Source organism: Balaenoptera acutorostrata, chromosome 7 (genome assembly GCF_949987535.1).
Source record: "Balaenoptera acutorostrata chromosome 7, mBalAcu1.1, whole genome shotgun sequence".
Taxonomy (NCBI): Eukaryota; Metazoa; Chordata; class Mammalia; order Artiodactyla; family Balaenopteridae; genus Balaenoptera; species Balaenoptera acutorostrata.
This window is the reverse complement of record NC_080070.1, coordinates 13,908,687-13,924,311: the sequence shown is the minus strand read 5'-3', so window position 1 is coordinate 13,924,311 and position 15,625 is coordinate 13,908,687. Positions and strand designations below refer to the sequence as shown.

The 15,625-nt window shown below is 38.6% G+C and overlaps 1 protein-coding gene across 3 annotated transcripts; it reads right to left on the bottom strand.

Moving 5' to 3' along the window:
• Window positions 1–316: 316 nt before the first annotated feature.
• MRPS33 (mitochondrial ribosomal protein S33) lies at window positions 317–9,797 on the bottom strand. Of its 3 annotated transcripts, none has more exons than XM_007177034.2 (4): window positions 9,668–9,790; window positions 6,782–6,952; window positions 5,102–5,343; window positions 317–1,672 (listed from the first exon to the last, which is right to left on the bottom strand). In XM_007177034.2, the coding sequence occupies exons 3-4, from the start codon at window positions 5,314–5,316 to the stop codon at window positions 1,567–1,569; spliced, it is 321 nt and encodes a 106-aa protein (XP_007177096.1). In that variant the 5' UTR covers window positions 5,317–5,343; window positions 6,782–6,952; window positions 9,668–9,790; the 3' UTR covers window positions 317–1,566. The 3 variants fall into 3 exon arrangements, with proteins under 3 accessions (XP_007177096.1, XP_007177097.1, XP_007177095.1); XM_007177035.3 differs by having other exon boundaries at window positions 6,782–6,956; window positions 9,668–9,684; XM_007177033.2 differs by lacking the exon at window positions 6,782–6,952 and having other exon boundaries at window positions 9,668–9,797.
• Window positions 9,798–15,625: the final 5,828 nt, after the last annotated feature.

Sequence of the window (15,625 nt, the reverse complement as noted above, 5' to 3'; positions counted from 1 at the left end):
TTTTTAGTTAGTTTTTATTTTTACCAACTGTAATATAGGCCCTAGCTATACCATCTGGATTAGGCCTCTTTAAAAATATCATTTATCTAAGCATATGCAGCAGGATTCCTACTAGTGCAGGAATTATTCACAGGGCAGTTATTGCCAATACTTCCAGTGTTGCAGGGGAAGAAAACTATAGCTGGAGTAGTTGCTGCACGTGCTCCCGCCTGTGTGCTTTGCTCTCTTCCCCTGAGGGAGGTAGAAACGAGGTTAAAGGTACTTTATTTGGCACAACATGTGCATGTAGTTAGCACTTCTGTACTGTACACTTAAGAATAGTTAAGATGGTAAATTTTATTTTACCACAATAAAAAGAAAGTACTTAAAAAATTTCCTAGATGGTGCTAGAGATCTTCAGAATTCTTGGGGAAAAAAAAAAAAAAATCAGAGAAGCCCTTGCAACCTCATTGGAAACTCACTGCTAGAATATAATACAATGAGCATCGAGCTCCTCAACTGTATACAACTCACCTCTCATAGAAATAACGTCTTACACACTTTGATCTCTGGTTAAGTTGGTTAAGTCCAATCTTTTTCACAGAACTTGCAAAGCCCTTCACAGTCTGGCCTTTGTCTCTTTCATTATGACTAAGCCATACTAGTTAGTGGTCTTTTTTCCAATTACTTGAACAGGACAATTTCTTCTTACCTTAGGGCTTTGCAAACGGTGTTCTCTGTGCCTCAAACGCTTTTCCACCATTTTTCTTCTGCCTAACTCTAATTTATTCTTCAGAGCCCCGCCTAAATATCATCTCTTCAGGGACACCTTCTTTAAAATACCTAATGAGGTCTGGGCCTCTTGCTATCTTTGTGGATCGATCCATCGATCCATCCACACTCTCACAGATGTCTGGTCTGGATTTTTCCTTTGTAGCATGTAATACAATTGTATTTATGTAATTATGTAATATTAGGCTCTCCTCCAGGACTGAAAGTTCCACGAGGTAGGGACCGTTTGTTGCAAACCATTGTATTACCCGGGCTCTGGTAGCCTGTATACAGCAGGTACCCAGTACTCTCTTAACAGACGCAGCCTTTTATCCCACAAATTTATCTTAACAGCTATTCTCAAAGGAGTAGGTGGAGAGGCACATAAAGTTTGTGAGCTTGGTGGTGGAGACAGTGGCTGAACAGCCAGAGAGATGAAAGAGCTTAGGGCTGGCTAAGTGGGGAAGCAAGAAGGGAGTAATGAGGGTGTTCATTTAATGAGTTTCCCCTCCACTCCGCCAACATCCCATCCCCTCCCAAACAAGTCATTCAATAGTAATCATGCACTCATTTCTTTGGGGAATAAGGTAAACCTCAGATTACAGAACCAAGGTAAACAATGTTGCAGAATTAAAATGTGTTCAAGAAACCAGTTACAATTCAACTGCATTAAACTTCAGCACGGAGATGACTGTATTCCTCTGAATAATCTTCAACTTAGGAAGCTTATACTCCTCCAATATGTGGAGGGACAATAAATACACTTCCTCCTGCTCTCGGTTGCTGAGGGAGAAGTCCTCTCCTGATGGACCAACACTATTTCCTTTTTGATGCTCTTTTCCCTTCTCCTTTCCTTGGTTTCCCCTTTCCACGAAGCTTCTTCAGACGCAGTTGCTCATCCTTAAAGTCCTGATGCTCATCTCTGAAAAGAGAAAGGAAAAAAAATTAGCCAGTATTTTTATCAGACTGGAAAAGTACACCAATCTAGAACGTTCTCTTAGGTGGTTCTGGTTATCAAGCTTTGACTTCCACAGGGCGCGTGCTCAGCGTGGTGAACAGAAAGGACAGGGAACCCCCGACACACAGATGGGCTGCGTTCCCAAAGTTCATTTCTAGGTCACTTTTCCCTCACAGAAACAATGCTACCAACAGCTTAATTACCAAGCCCGCCCATGTAAACCTAGGTAACCAGGATACAACACTAATAATTGCCCCAAATTTCCCTGTAACACTAAGACTAAACACTGAAGGGGGCAGAAAGTGGCTATAAGCTTCAACAGCTACACGAGACCCCGAGAGACCCAGGGATCAGCACCTACTACAAAGGGGAAAGGTCTGGAGGAAGCTGCCCTGACGGCAGTGGATGATTCACACAAAAAGGCCGTCGGGGAAAGTCTCGGGCAGAAGGAAGCCAGATCAAGGCAGCCAGGACTGTCTGTACGTATGAATGAAGACTGCCTGTACTGTGTAAAAATATCTGCATTCTAAGATCAAATACGGTCAGTATTCTTGGAGGACTGGCTCTAGGACCCACCCCCTCCCAGATACCGAAATCCACTGATGCTCAAGTCCCTTATATAAAACAGCATAGTATTTGCGTATTCTACACACATCCTCCTGAATATTTTAAATCGTCTCTACATTACTTATAACACCTAATACAATGTAAATGCTATATAAATAGTTGCCAGGTGCGTGGCAAATTCAAGTTTTGCTTTTTGGAACTTTCTGGAATTTTTTGTTTGTAGTATTTTTGGTCCGTGGTCGGTTGAATCCGCAGATATGCAACCTGCGGATATGGAGGGCCTCAAACAGTATAGTGTTTAAATATGTAAGCTGTGCAACCCATTTGACCCTGGGTTCAAATCACAGCTCCACCATTTAGTAGCTGAGTGACCTTGGATAAGGAATCTTCCCTCCCTGCCCCTTGGTCTCCTCACCTGTAAAAGTGTGGATAATGGCGTACCAATTAAATGTAAGAGAGGGGTTTGCTGGGCCCAATTTTTAACTCCCTAGGCTGTTTTACTTTATTTTTTATTTTTTTATTTTGGCCGTGCCATGTGGTCTGTGGGATCTTAGTTCCCCAACCGCATTGAACCCGGGCCCTTAGCAGTGAAAGCTCAGAGTCTTAACCACTACACTGCCAGGGAATTCCCCCTAGGCTGTTTTAAAATAGATCAGTTTTATAGGGTATGAGGTTCCATTCCATGAACATGATAGATACAACAGACCTCTTAGGGATCAGCTATGATTGCCCCCCAAATAAGTCATTCTCAAAAACACAGCCAGAGTAATTCTTCTGAAATATAAGTCAGATCGTGTCACTCCTCTGTTTACAACCCGGCAAACCGCCCCCCGTTTTACCCAGCCCCCTTCACAATCCACCTCCTGTCCCACTGTTCTCCCCTCAGCCTGTGCAGCCCCTGGAACAGATGACGAACATTCCAACTCAAGGCCTTTGCTCTGCTCTTGTCTCTGCCTTGCAAGCTCTTCCCTGGGTCCCACCTGGCTCACTCACCACCCTCGAGTCTCTGCCTAAGCCTCATCTTCTCAATGCGGCTAACCCTGACTGTCCTGTTTGATACTGTGACCTGTCCTCTCCCCGCCCACTGAGTGCCCGGTCAGCACTCTTGATCCTGCTCAGCAAGCTCTACTGTTTTTCTTCCCTGTAGCACATTCAACTTTGTAACACACCACATAATTTACTTATTTAATATGTTTCCCCCTCCTCCTTCCCTGCCCCCCCCACCTTTCCTGACAACCTCCTCCAGAGAGCAAGCGACAAAGGCAGGGGTCTTTGTCTCTGTTGATGAACCAGCCCAAGCACCTGCTTGACTGAATGAGTCACTGTTTTTGAGAACCTGCTTCCCTCCCTGTTTTGTAGGTCTTTGAGTAAGATTTTCTTTATTGAAGACTGTCTAGTTTCATCCTGCCTGACTTCCCAGGAGGCCTTGTGTTAGAGGCACCATTTACCATAACTAGTGGCTAAATATGAAAATAATTGTGCTTTTCCATGGATAACTAAATGTTAAGTATTTTTTCTCTGTCCCCAAAGATAGTCAAGGCTTTATTTTTCAAACAAATGGAGAGTAGCAGCAAACAAGTAAATTAAAATAACTGAATGTATTTAATTTGGTTATGGGTTATGATTTTCTACTCAGGACATCTGCCTTCCAATATTTTATTTGGGGTAAGAATAAAATTAATTTTTATTTTTTGAGCCGAGACTAATGGCAAGGGAGATAATCCCAAAAGCAATTCCAGAAATTCAAAATACGTCATGGACTAGCATCTCTAGTAATATATTAACTAAGAAAATCTATTCTGTTTTGTTCATTGCTGTTCCCCTTGTGCCCATCTTAAGTGCCTGTACATGGAAGGTACTTAAAAAAAAAAATATCTGTTGGATAAACGAATGTACCAATATTTAGTTATCTGGAATGAACTATTAATTTTATTATATTAGCGCAAACAGTCCCAAATTAATTTTTGTATTGTTGCCCTAAGACAAGTCCAATTGAAACTTGTTAAATTGAAAAAAAAGTAGGCATTTTAACTTTATACAATTATGTACTGTTTAAATTCTTTTATAATGAGCATGTATTTGTTTGGTAACTATGACATTTTTTTAAAGAAAATGGTCACATGGGTATTTGATCTTTTTTCTTTCTAGAGCAGTATATCATCTTAAGCACCCATTTCCGACACATACACAAACATACAAATGCATGGTGGAAAGAGCCTGCTACTCTTACTATTACATATTATTATCCTATTATAATATTGATTACATATTACTCTTAAAGGTAAACTACAGCTTATTTAGACCAAATTAGTATAGCAAAAAGGGTGCCAACTAAAAATGTCCGAAGAGGGTGAAAGGAAATAAGAAATCCTACAAAACTGCCATCAGGAAAGGAAGGAGGCTCCCCCTCGCCAGTTAGGAAGCAGATCAGCCACAGGGCAGGGACTCTTTTCATCTGACCAACAGGAATCTGCTCAGTGTTTGGACCAGTTTTCCTCTGCATCCATTGAGTGTTCTTAGATTAATGACTAATTTAACATCTCACTGTAGCTCAGTATCTAGTCAATGTTAGTCACATTTTAGACAATTAAATTATGTCTTCCAATAAGTGCATGCTTCCTTTTTTTTTTTTTTTTTTTTTAAGTATACTCATTATAGATATTTTGAAAGCTTTCCCCTCCCACAACTGTACCTTTTGAACTACCTGGGCACTATTATAAGAACTACAAAACTATAAAGATAGAAAGGCTAATTTTTTCCTTTTCTGATCTACTCAACAAATTTCTTATAGGTTACTCTTCGTGTGTGTTTTTTTTTTGTCATTACCTGTAGAGTCCAAGAAAACGTAGTATCCCCATGAGTGCAAAATAAGTGTTGTGATTAGGATACCAGTCATAAGTCTCCTTCCTCTTGGCCAAAGGCTGCTCACTGAACAGCTTCACCACCTTCACGGATTTGGAATCAGTGGGCCTGGCAACTTCACCAAACAGCCGGGCGCTCAGACGACTCATGCGCAAGGCATATTCTGAAAGTGAAGACATTTCTTGCGCAGAAAGGAGCAAGAGTCCCTACAGAAAATGAGAAGAAAGATAAACAGGTTAGTGCAAGAAATTCCCAGATTATCTAAGGAACATTTTACAAAGTGAAAACACAGCAAGCCACACATGAATCAGTTCACATCTTTGGCAGGACGTGCCTCGGCGTTGAGAAATATCCACAGTCCAAGTGGCTATTTCCTTTGCATGTTTTACATTTTTTGCATCTTTTACATTTGGTGTTCACACACTATTACTCCCCAGCTGTACTGCCTCTTTTACAATGAACGATTTTATGACTCAGTAGGTTAGTTACTGAGAGTCAGCTTACCTATTTGTGGGCTAGATGAGGACAGGGAAACAAGTTAACCTACCACAGCATTGTTATTATACCTTCAGAAAACACCTACCTCAGCAATCTGCATAATAAATATGCTGACTGCTTGCCACCTAAAGGTTTAATCATGGTGGAGAAATAATTATGCTGTTGTCTTTATTATCAGCCCTTTGAACGCTGTTCTCCTCAAGGGCTCCAGATGGCTCTGAGAACAGCTAATGAGTTATGAGGTCATTTAGCCTCCAGGTTGCTGGATTGAATTCTGCCTAGAGACTGAGAGCCAGCTGGGAAAAACAAAGATAGTAGTCTTATAGGAATTAACTCAACAGCTCAAAAGATTCATTTTATTCCTGAACAAAAGGCATTTATGAATTGTGATGCTACTTGCCTTATCTTCCATTTTATATATTCTGCTTTCATGAAAATCAGCTAAATTCTTATTAGCTGAAAACAGTAACTTTTTCTTCGGAGGCATAGAATGTTGGAATAGTATAAGAATGATTTCTGTAATATGCAGAAATTATAGGTACTATATATCGAAAATTATATAGGTGATACATAAAAATCAAGAACGTTCACAGGTACTATAGCCAATATTTTGTAATAACTGTAAATGGAGTATTACCTTTAAAAATTGTGAATCACTATATGGTACACTTGTAACATATAATATTGTACACCAACTATACTTCAATTTAAAAAAAAGCATTTGAGAGTTCCTTATCTGAAAAAAACCAAAAAAACAAAGAATGTTGCTGGTGGAATAACCCTCATTCCATTCTAGTTCAAATGTAAGGGTACCTGTTAGCAGAATATGCTAATTTACATGAAATTTTTATAGTGAGATGAGAGTTTTCGCTAAGACAGTATCCTGGGGGACAGTTCAGCTGGGATGAAAAGGAGTTGATCTCCAAATAGAATAAAGGCATAAACCTATCTTGAAAAACCAATAGAAGAAATATATTAAAAAACCCTCCTAAACAGGAATGCTGCCAAGTAAATTTCAAAACTGCTCTGGCAATTTAAATATCCAGTATTTAAATTAAAGAATTTTTCATGTCCATTCCAAGATCCATTGGAAGAGCAGAGGATGACCTCAAACCAATTTCAGAATGTCAGTCTCAAACCATTTACCTTCTGAACACCAACCGAGCAATCCTGGGCCAATAGTGCCACCTGAAGGCCAGCAATGGGAGAACTGTCCAAGGTCTCTCGCAGCTTCCCCTCCAACCTGGGATCTGTGCACGCCTTACTCTTTCCTTTTCCTTTCAGCACTCAGTTCTAGGATTCCTTTGTCTCCCAACTCTTGCTCCATTATGTGGATGGGGATGGATTGGGGTTGTTAGAGGTTTATAATTTCATCAATGAGAAAAAAGTCATTAACAGTTAATGTATAAAGAGAAAACAGTCAGTGCTATAAACCTCTAAAGGCCTTGCAAATTACCATAAGTTGCCTTCAGAAGCTACAAAAAGTTTCTTTGCATGCATTATCTTTTGTCTTCCTTGCACCTTTAAGGTTATCTTTTTTCCAAACATCAGACAAAAAAACTTAAAAACAAAAGGTTTCTTAATCAACTTTTCTTTGTTTTGCTTAATTACCATTATGGCATCAGAACAGATTTCTGTTGCCATTGCACAATATTTCCACAATCAGTTATTTGTAAGGTGGTCTAGGAACTATCAATTTGCTACAAAATTTTCACGAAAATATGTTCTGAACCCCAAATCATTTTATTTTTAAATGAAGAGGCAGCATGGAATCCTGAGGCCTAGGTTTGAGTACTGGCTCTGCCACTTATCAACTGGGTTATTTTGAACAATTACCTATCCTCTCTAAATATGAGTTTCCTTTTCGGAAAACAAAGCTTGAAGGACTATGTGAGAAATAAGACAGTGGCACTGAATCAATGGTAAACTAAAAAAAGAAAAAAAGAAAAAACCTAAACATGCTTGGTGTTCATACGTTCTATACAGACACATTTATTTATTCCTTGTCCTCATTTAATCATGCAAAAAAGCACATGCATACTCCATGTAGTTGAACCTGCACCTCCCTGGAATGGTATCCTCACTTATAGACACTGACAGCCAGAGAAACATAGACGAGGGGACCAGCAGCTTGGTAACCTGACAGGTAGTAAGGAGGGAGGGACTCACTAGGACAGTGGTCATGGAAGCCTTCACAGGATGCTAAGTTATCTCCATGCCCACCATGGAATGTAGCAAAGTACTGGGACACATAGCTCATAAATAATAAGGTCTCATTAGAATCCAATGGAAATGGTCATGATCACAAAATCCAAGTCCTAAAACTTTTATGATGGAGAAAGAGAATAAGCCTCTCCAAACCTGAATCCTTTACTAGAAACAATGAAACACTTGCTAAATAGAAGCAAACTGAAAATGGCTATGACAATTACCAATTACTGCTTTGTAGTCTCCTACAGAGCACAGACCTGTATGTTTCTGATGAAGTACCGCATAGGAGCTTGGTAAACCTTTCTGTTACACAGACTAAAACAGCGCACAAGTTCTGCTGTCCATAAATATTGGTCCTGAGACTGGCAAACTGCCACACTATTAGCTTTAAATTTTTTTAAAGATTGGAAAGCCTTATCTAGGATTTTTCAGGATCCTGGTATGCCCCTTTACAGAAACTTTCAACTTTATCTTAAAAAAACCATGATGACCGTGTGAAAGACATTAAGGTAAAAGGCAAAAAAATTAGATTTTTATTCACATGAAGCTATTCTAAGGGGTAGAGAATAGTCACTTAAAATATCAAATTTTCTTTAAATGTGAACTAAAGAAAACAGTATCATGATGAAAAATTACCCGGACTTGAAAATGCTAAGCAAAAACAAATTACTGAAATGTGCTGGAACAAAACATGTTAAGCCCATAGGAGAAAATATCCATCTCTTCACTTTAGCATAAAAGGGTAAGCTTCTCTGATCTTTCTGATAGGTCTGATGCATTTAAAAGGTCAGGTTTATACAGTAACTAGCTTTGGATTAGGTTTGCCTTTTTTCTTTGAAAAGTGCAGATGATGTGCAGGAGTTCTTAACCTGGGTAACCCTCAGTGTGGTGAATCCCCGGGGGGATCTTTAAAAGTGAATGCTGAAATGTGTGTGTGTGTGGGGGGGGGTAAATTCTGCTGGGGAGGGAGGTTTCTCAAAAACCACGGGTTAGTGGAGAGCGCCAGCTCTGGAGTAGAAAAGCTGGTTGGAATCTTGCCTCTGCACTTTAATGGACATATCGTGTTTGCAGTAGTATGTATTCTTTGCCTTCGTTTTCTCCTCTACTACAGGACAGTTGTACTATCTCACTGCATTGTGAGGCTGACGTGCAAAACTCATGGCCCAGGGCCTGCCCTAATAGTCATAGTTATCAGGCCTCAAGGAACTCACACAATGTGCACACGTGTTTCACAGAAAAACAATCTAGACACAGTGCTTTTTTTTTTTTTAAAGCCCAGTACCGATTATTTTACTGGGTCGCAGAGACACGAGCGGCTCTGAATGCATGTCAAGCTTTACTCAGTTCAACAAGCACATCCCCAGCCTCCTCCAACTGCCTGGATCACGCCTGCCTGTGATGGAAGCAACAGTGTCAAGTCAACCGACGTTTGAATCGGTAGGGCATTTCGCTAATATTTTTAAATATCATTCAATCATACTTTTCTGAAGCTGGTAACAAAACTAATCTGCATCCCCAGCCCCACAAAGCTAAGGCCAACCGATGAGCAGAGAAACTGAGCCTTGAATGCTGCCTAAACAGGAAGAGAGTAACTGCGCCGGAGAGGAAACTAGGCTAGCGTCCTTCGTTTGGTACATCTCCCAGGTTATGCAGGAAAAGGGCAAGTTGTCTGGGGGAGACCTGTGAAACCTCCGAGCTGCTTAATGAAATTGACTCGTCCTATTCCTGGCGACTCTACAAGGTTGGAGACCTCCGCAGGGTCTCTGCAGCCATTGCCCATAACTCACTACAAGCCCCCCTAACAGTTACCTACAGACTTACCTGCTCGCGAGCCTCCTCTGCCGCGCGCCCCTTTCCCGGAAGGCCCGCCCCACAGTTCCACCCGGAGACTTCAGCGGAGAGCAGTAGAGAAACGGCAGTTTGGCGGCTAGGGTGGAGTCTTAGTGAGAGACCCGGAACTCCTAACGTCTGACCTGGCGCCTGCGCAGTGAGACGAGCGCCTCCAAGTGAGCGGAGGACTGACGGAACGCAGGTTCAGGGGCGAGAGGTCGGCTTTCATGAACGTCCTGCAGGGTTCGCTAACTCTATTTTGTTGGAAATGGCTATAGTGCTGACCTCCGACCCCCAACCTCTGAAGCAATGTTTATGCGTGTGCCATGTGGTGGCGAATGAAATGCATTTTTTTTTTTTTTTTTTCCTCCTTCCACTTTCTTTCTGTGTGATTTCTTTCTCTTTTCATCCAGCTTAGGCCTTGACGTGCTCCAAGCGCATTGCTTGACTTTAGGGGCTGAAGAGCCTTCTGACCCATCAGGGGTGCCAATCCCCTCCCTGCCACCGATCTACTCATCTCCAACAGTCAATTAGTATCGCTTCCCGGAGGCCATTCTCGATACCCCTTTGCTGGATTAGGGGAACTATTTGGAGCGCTCTGTGTTTCTCTACCCAACTGGCCTGGAAGCTTCTTCAGGGAGTAGGGATGGGATATTTATCTGACTCCTCAGTAGTTATCTAGACCCCGCTTTACAGTAGAAACACTGTATTTTACTCCGTAAGAGATCTGCTCTCAAGCAAGCCATATAGGCATTGGCTGAAGCATTTGTTGAATATTTAATAGTTCAGCTGAGAACACTTCTTATTTTCTGAGCATTATTCAAGGCCTGTCATAAATACTCTAAAATGTACCCCGAGCTATATTCCTAGAGGGTATTCTATTGACACCCTCTTCCTTCCTATAGAATTTTGTTTTATTAACTTAGGTTTTGATATCTTATCAATATATGCTATAGAATTTGTTTTTATCAAGTTAAGTTTTGACATGTTATCAACCTATGATATAATTAGTAGCCTTGTTAACTTGGGTCTGGCTTAAGAAGTTGACACAGGGTGTAATGAGTATAGCATGCATAGCTCAGTCCAAAAGAAATATCCTGGGTAGGAATTTCACCTTGTCTTGGCTTGTTTTTATCTAATAACCACTGAATCACATAAACAAGGAGGCTTCCTTTGAATACTGGCTGTTAGAAAGTTTAAAGCCAAATTTGCTGTGGACTCATGGCAGGAACTATTATATGTATATTTGCATAAACAAATATAAACCTTGTTGTTGGCTCTGTTTTGCATATATATCTTTGGTTTTTCCCTTTTCGCGTATTTATTATTTTTGTTATCAGGATGTTTTGTGAATCTCTGTAAGCTACCATAACTCTTTCTTAAAATATAGCAAGGCATAGAGAGTTACAGATGGCTGTGTACTATGGGGCACTTTGCACCTGTCTCTTACTAAGTCAATTTCATAGGGCTCATACTAGTTTCGGAGCCTGCTGTAACAAAATACCACAAACTTGGTGGCTTAAAACATCAGAACTTTGTTGTCTCACAGTTCTGGAGACCGGAAGTCCAAAATCAGTATCAATGGGCCAAAATCAAGGTGTTGGCAAGGCCACACTCCTTCCAGAGGCTCTGGGGTAGAATAATTTCTTTGACTCTTCCAGCTTCTGGTGGTTGCTGGCATTCACTGACTTATGGCCACATTATTCCAATCTTCAAGGCCAGAATCTTCAAATATCTCTCTGCCTCCTCTTTACATCACCTTCTCCTCGATGTGTATCAGATCTCCTACTGCCTTCCTCTTATAGGGTTATGTGTAATTGCGTTTAGGGCCCACAGGATAATCCCGGATAATCTCTCCATCTCAAGATTCTTAATTTATTCATATCTGCCAGGGCCCTTTTCCCATATATAGTGGGATTTACAAGTTCCAGGGATTAGGACTGATAACCTTGGGGGACATATTCCTGTCTACCACAGAGTTGGAAACAGCAAGTCTATGATATTGGCCTATAAAAACTGTTACTGACCAATGGGGAAGTTTAAATATTACGGTGGGCAAACTAATGTAACAGAATAAAATTTAACCTCCTGTGGATATTAACTTCCAGACCTTGGCTTACCCACTTGTACCTCCAAGCTAAAGCTTCCTTAAGGACACTTGTTATAGTCAGAGATTGCCTTATATATTTCTATTTTCTATAGCCCAGTGTTTTAAAATTGTGGGTTATGAATCATTAGTTGGTCGTGAAATCAATTTAGTGGGTCGTGAACAGCATTAAAAGACATTAGAATAGGAAGTATCAGAGTGCATCACATGTAGTGAGGGTAATTATTGTTTCATGAAGCAATATGTATATGTGTATTGGATCATGATGTAAAATATACTGCTCACTCTAGGTTGTGGTAAAATGGAAAGCCTCTGCTGTAAGCAAATTCATTCTTCATCATACTCAGCGGCAAATGTTTCTTGCTATTTGAGCAGGAATTAAAGCTCACATCAATTCAAGTTCTTATTGTGTGGAATAGTCCACGGGGCAGGTGGATACCTACTCCTTGAAGTAAATTAATTTATAGAGCCCTTATACTCTTTCCTAGTGTTGTGTAAGTTCTTCTTTCCTTCTGCATTTACAATAGTTCTTTTCTAACTTTACAAAAGAAAGATATATCCCTCACCTAGGGTGTAAAACCCTCTAGGATGACAAACAAAGGGACAATTCAACATGTTTTGGGAGAAGCTTCCTTTAATGATTAATCAAGGCATTGTAAACCCTTCTTAGGCTTCCTGTCTTTTCCCATCTTACATATATCCAAGGTAAGGGTGAAGTAAGGCTGTTAGAAATATGGTAATTGGATATTTGTTTTGACTTTCTGAAATCAGATATACTGTGTGAGTGTGAATGGTGGGAGTGATAGTAATTTTCATCACATCTCTTTTAATCATCACGTCTCTTTTATCTCTGTGGTTAAGAAGTGCATTATTATTGAAGGAGAGTCTGGTGAGAGCAAAGCAAAACCAGCATTGAAGAAAATATTGAACCCTAATTTTTTTTCACATATTTAAACATAAGTAATTTTTTTCAGCTATTCTCAACACTTATCTGTAAGATGTGTCATTATCATTATCATGGAAAGAAAAGTGACTTTGAACAGCTGAAGGAGTGGAGGTTAGTGACGTTGATTCTTTTAAATATAAAATGGATTATTTTAAGAGACCTTCATATTTTTTCCCATTATACAGAATAATCTGCAAAAAAAGTCATATGTAATTTTATTTTAGATTTGGTATGTGTTGTTCAATAAAATTTAAAACGTATTGTAAAAATCACAGATCACCAAATAGTTCCCATTCCCTCCCTTTTCAGGCATAAGGTTGGAGTTCATTTCATGGCAATCGTGGAATTGGGTAAGGCCGTAGGACTATTTCTGGCCAGTGAGTTATGAACAGAAGTATTGCCTTCACCCATATGAAACCTCTAGAGCTCTCCTTTCCCTCTGGTACAGGGGATCATTGCTCTGTCAGCCTGGGCCCTTGAGTGATTGTGAGGAGCAGATCTGTTCTGCCAGCCACAGTGTGCATGTAGCTTAGGTTAGAAAGAAGCCTTTGTTGTTTTGAGTCATACCATTTCGTTGTTTGTTACTGCAGCATGACCTAGCCTATCCTGTCTGATATACTTATTTTATCAAATTCTGTCATGAAGTATATAAATACTCCCATCCTGACCTCATTTTATCTTTTAACATGTTTGATGCTTTGTGCTTCTTATTAACAAAAAATAAAATTATGTGTTAGCTGCTGGACTGATCTATTTTTAGCAGCATATACTTTTATTCTTCATTAAATATATGGGAAAAGTTTTTATTACTACTTCAAAAAAAAACTGGTTAGAGCTGTTACAGAATTTTTATACGTGATTTTTATTTAGTTATTGCTGAAAGCTGAAAACCAAATTTCAGTATACACATGGACATACTTATTAAAGGAATACTGTGCTTTAAAAAAATCATATTCTAATTCATAAATAATATTTCTTGATTATGTTTTACTTTTATGAATTAAGTGATGACAGAACCCATATAGATTTATTCCTGGTTTTATGACCTTATAAAAATGTATAAACTAATTCTATTAGTTCTTACATCATTTTAATCTTGATTGGTTTTAATAATTGAGCTTAGGAGATACATTTTGTGATCTATTTCTCAGTTTTTAGAAAATTTACATCAAATTCATATACTAACACATTTATTTGAATTGAAAATTGTCACACTTTTTCTCAAAGTGAATTTTATTTAGGTGATTGGTTTGACTGTGAGGATTGATTTTACTAATTAGATTACGTGGTCAATAGCACATTTTCTGCATATTGAATAAGTTATATCTGCAGCTCCAAGGTACAGCAAAAATATATAAAACACATGATAAAATGAAAGTATTTTATAAAAAATATTTTACGTTAAATTAATACTGTTTCCATTTTGCTAATCCTTTAAGGGTTATTTCAGGTAAGGCAAGATGCTTCTAAATGAGAACAAAACAAATATGGATTTGGTAAATCTTCATATTGCTTTTTTGGTTTATTTCCCAGACATTGTGAAAGTGAATGGCTATGATGGCTGCGTAATAAATTCTTTTCCTTTTATCTCAGATTTTAGATTCTCTTTTGGAGTAAAACAGCCTCTACACTGTTTATAAGTTATTTTGAGTTGCAAAAATTCTTTCTATGTTTTTCCTTATATTAGCATCTGTAGTAGAAACCTTAGCCACAGACAGTAACTGCTCCAGGTCAATATATTCTTTTAAAAGTCAGGTTGAAAACAATTCTTTGTTTTCAGAAATTTTAAAGGAGGAACTAGTGAAGTTGTCAGTGGATAGATCATTACAAATAATTTTTATGATAGTTTTCTATGTAATTTTTGGCATCTAACTTGGAATGAGTTTAAAGAATTGGGTGATATTGCTATACCTAGCTTTTTCCATTCCCATATACTTACTCATGTGAACAAAGTTTCTCAGTGCTTACGTCAATACAAGTGAAAATAGGGATAGAATTGATGCTGTCTCATTCAAGCAATAAGTAATAGTCATACATGGATACATTAGGTAAATGGGGAAAACTTATGTAAAGAGATGTGTTAAATTTTTTGTTGTTTATAAGCATTCACCAAAATTCATTATATAGTTAGTTTGTTTTGCTCACTTGTGTACCAAAAAATTGAAGTTTAAAAAAATTAAAATTCAATCTACAAATATTTTGTTGCAGAGAAATATGATAGATGATCAAGAAATAAATGCCTTTTAAGCATAAAAACATATTAGGATATGGTGAAATTTCATGAGGTGAGTAGAATGTAAGTTGAAGGAGAAAAAGAAATGGTATAAACTTTTCGACTTCTAAAGAAGGCCTTATTCATGTATTTTAAAAACAAATGATGATGGATATGAAATTACTATTCCTTTGGACATTGAAAAGATGATGTAATGGTTTTATTTTAAAATTTCAATGTTCATGATACACTTTGCCACTTTCTAAATTTATGATGAAAAATTTTAGATGTCAACCAAAGATGCGTGAGAGAGCACATGATTTTGTAAATTCTCTTAGGTGGTTCATAAGCAAAAGTTTGAAGCCTGTGTTATGTTTGTACACTAACATTTTCTAAAGCTGTTTTGACAAGTGCTAACTGGAGAATTAAGGTAATTGTCTGAGAGTAATTACCATTTCCTGATACCTCTTTTTGTGAGAACTCATTGCAGAAAAAGAGTTTTATACCTGTTGCTTATCTGGGTAATTGTCTCATTTTCATAAGTGTGTGGATATTTATGTAGTTTTAATCTAAATTATGGATACGGGAAAGCAAAGCTCTCTTCTGGTGGCACATACTACTACAAATGACCTTCATCCTTCCTTGTTGTTTCTATCACCCAATTCTCATATGTTTGTTGTATAT

Coding starts and splice junctions, on each gene's coding strand:
- MRPS33 (XM_007177033.2), bottom strand. CDS start 5,316: ATGTCTTCACTTTCAGAATATGCCTTGCGCATGAGTCGTCTGAGCGCC. Junction 1,673..5,101: donor CGTTTTCTTGGACTCTACAG/GTAATGACAAAA, acceptor TTCTCTTTTCAG/AGATGAGCATCAGGACTTTA.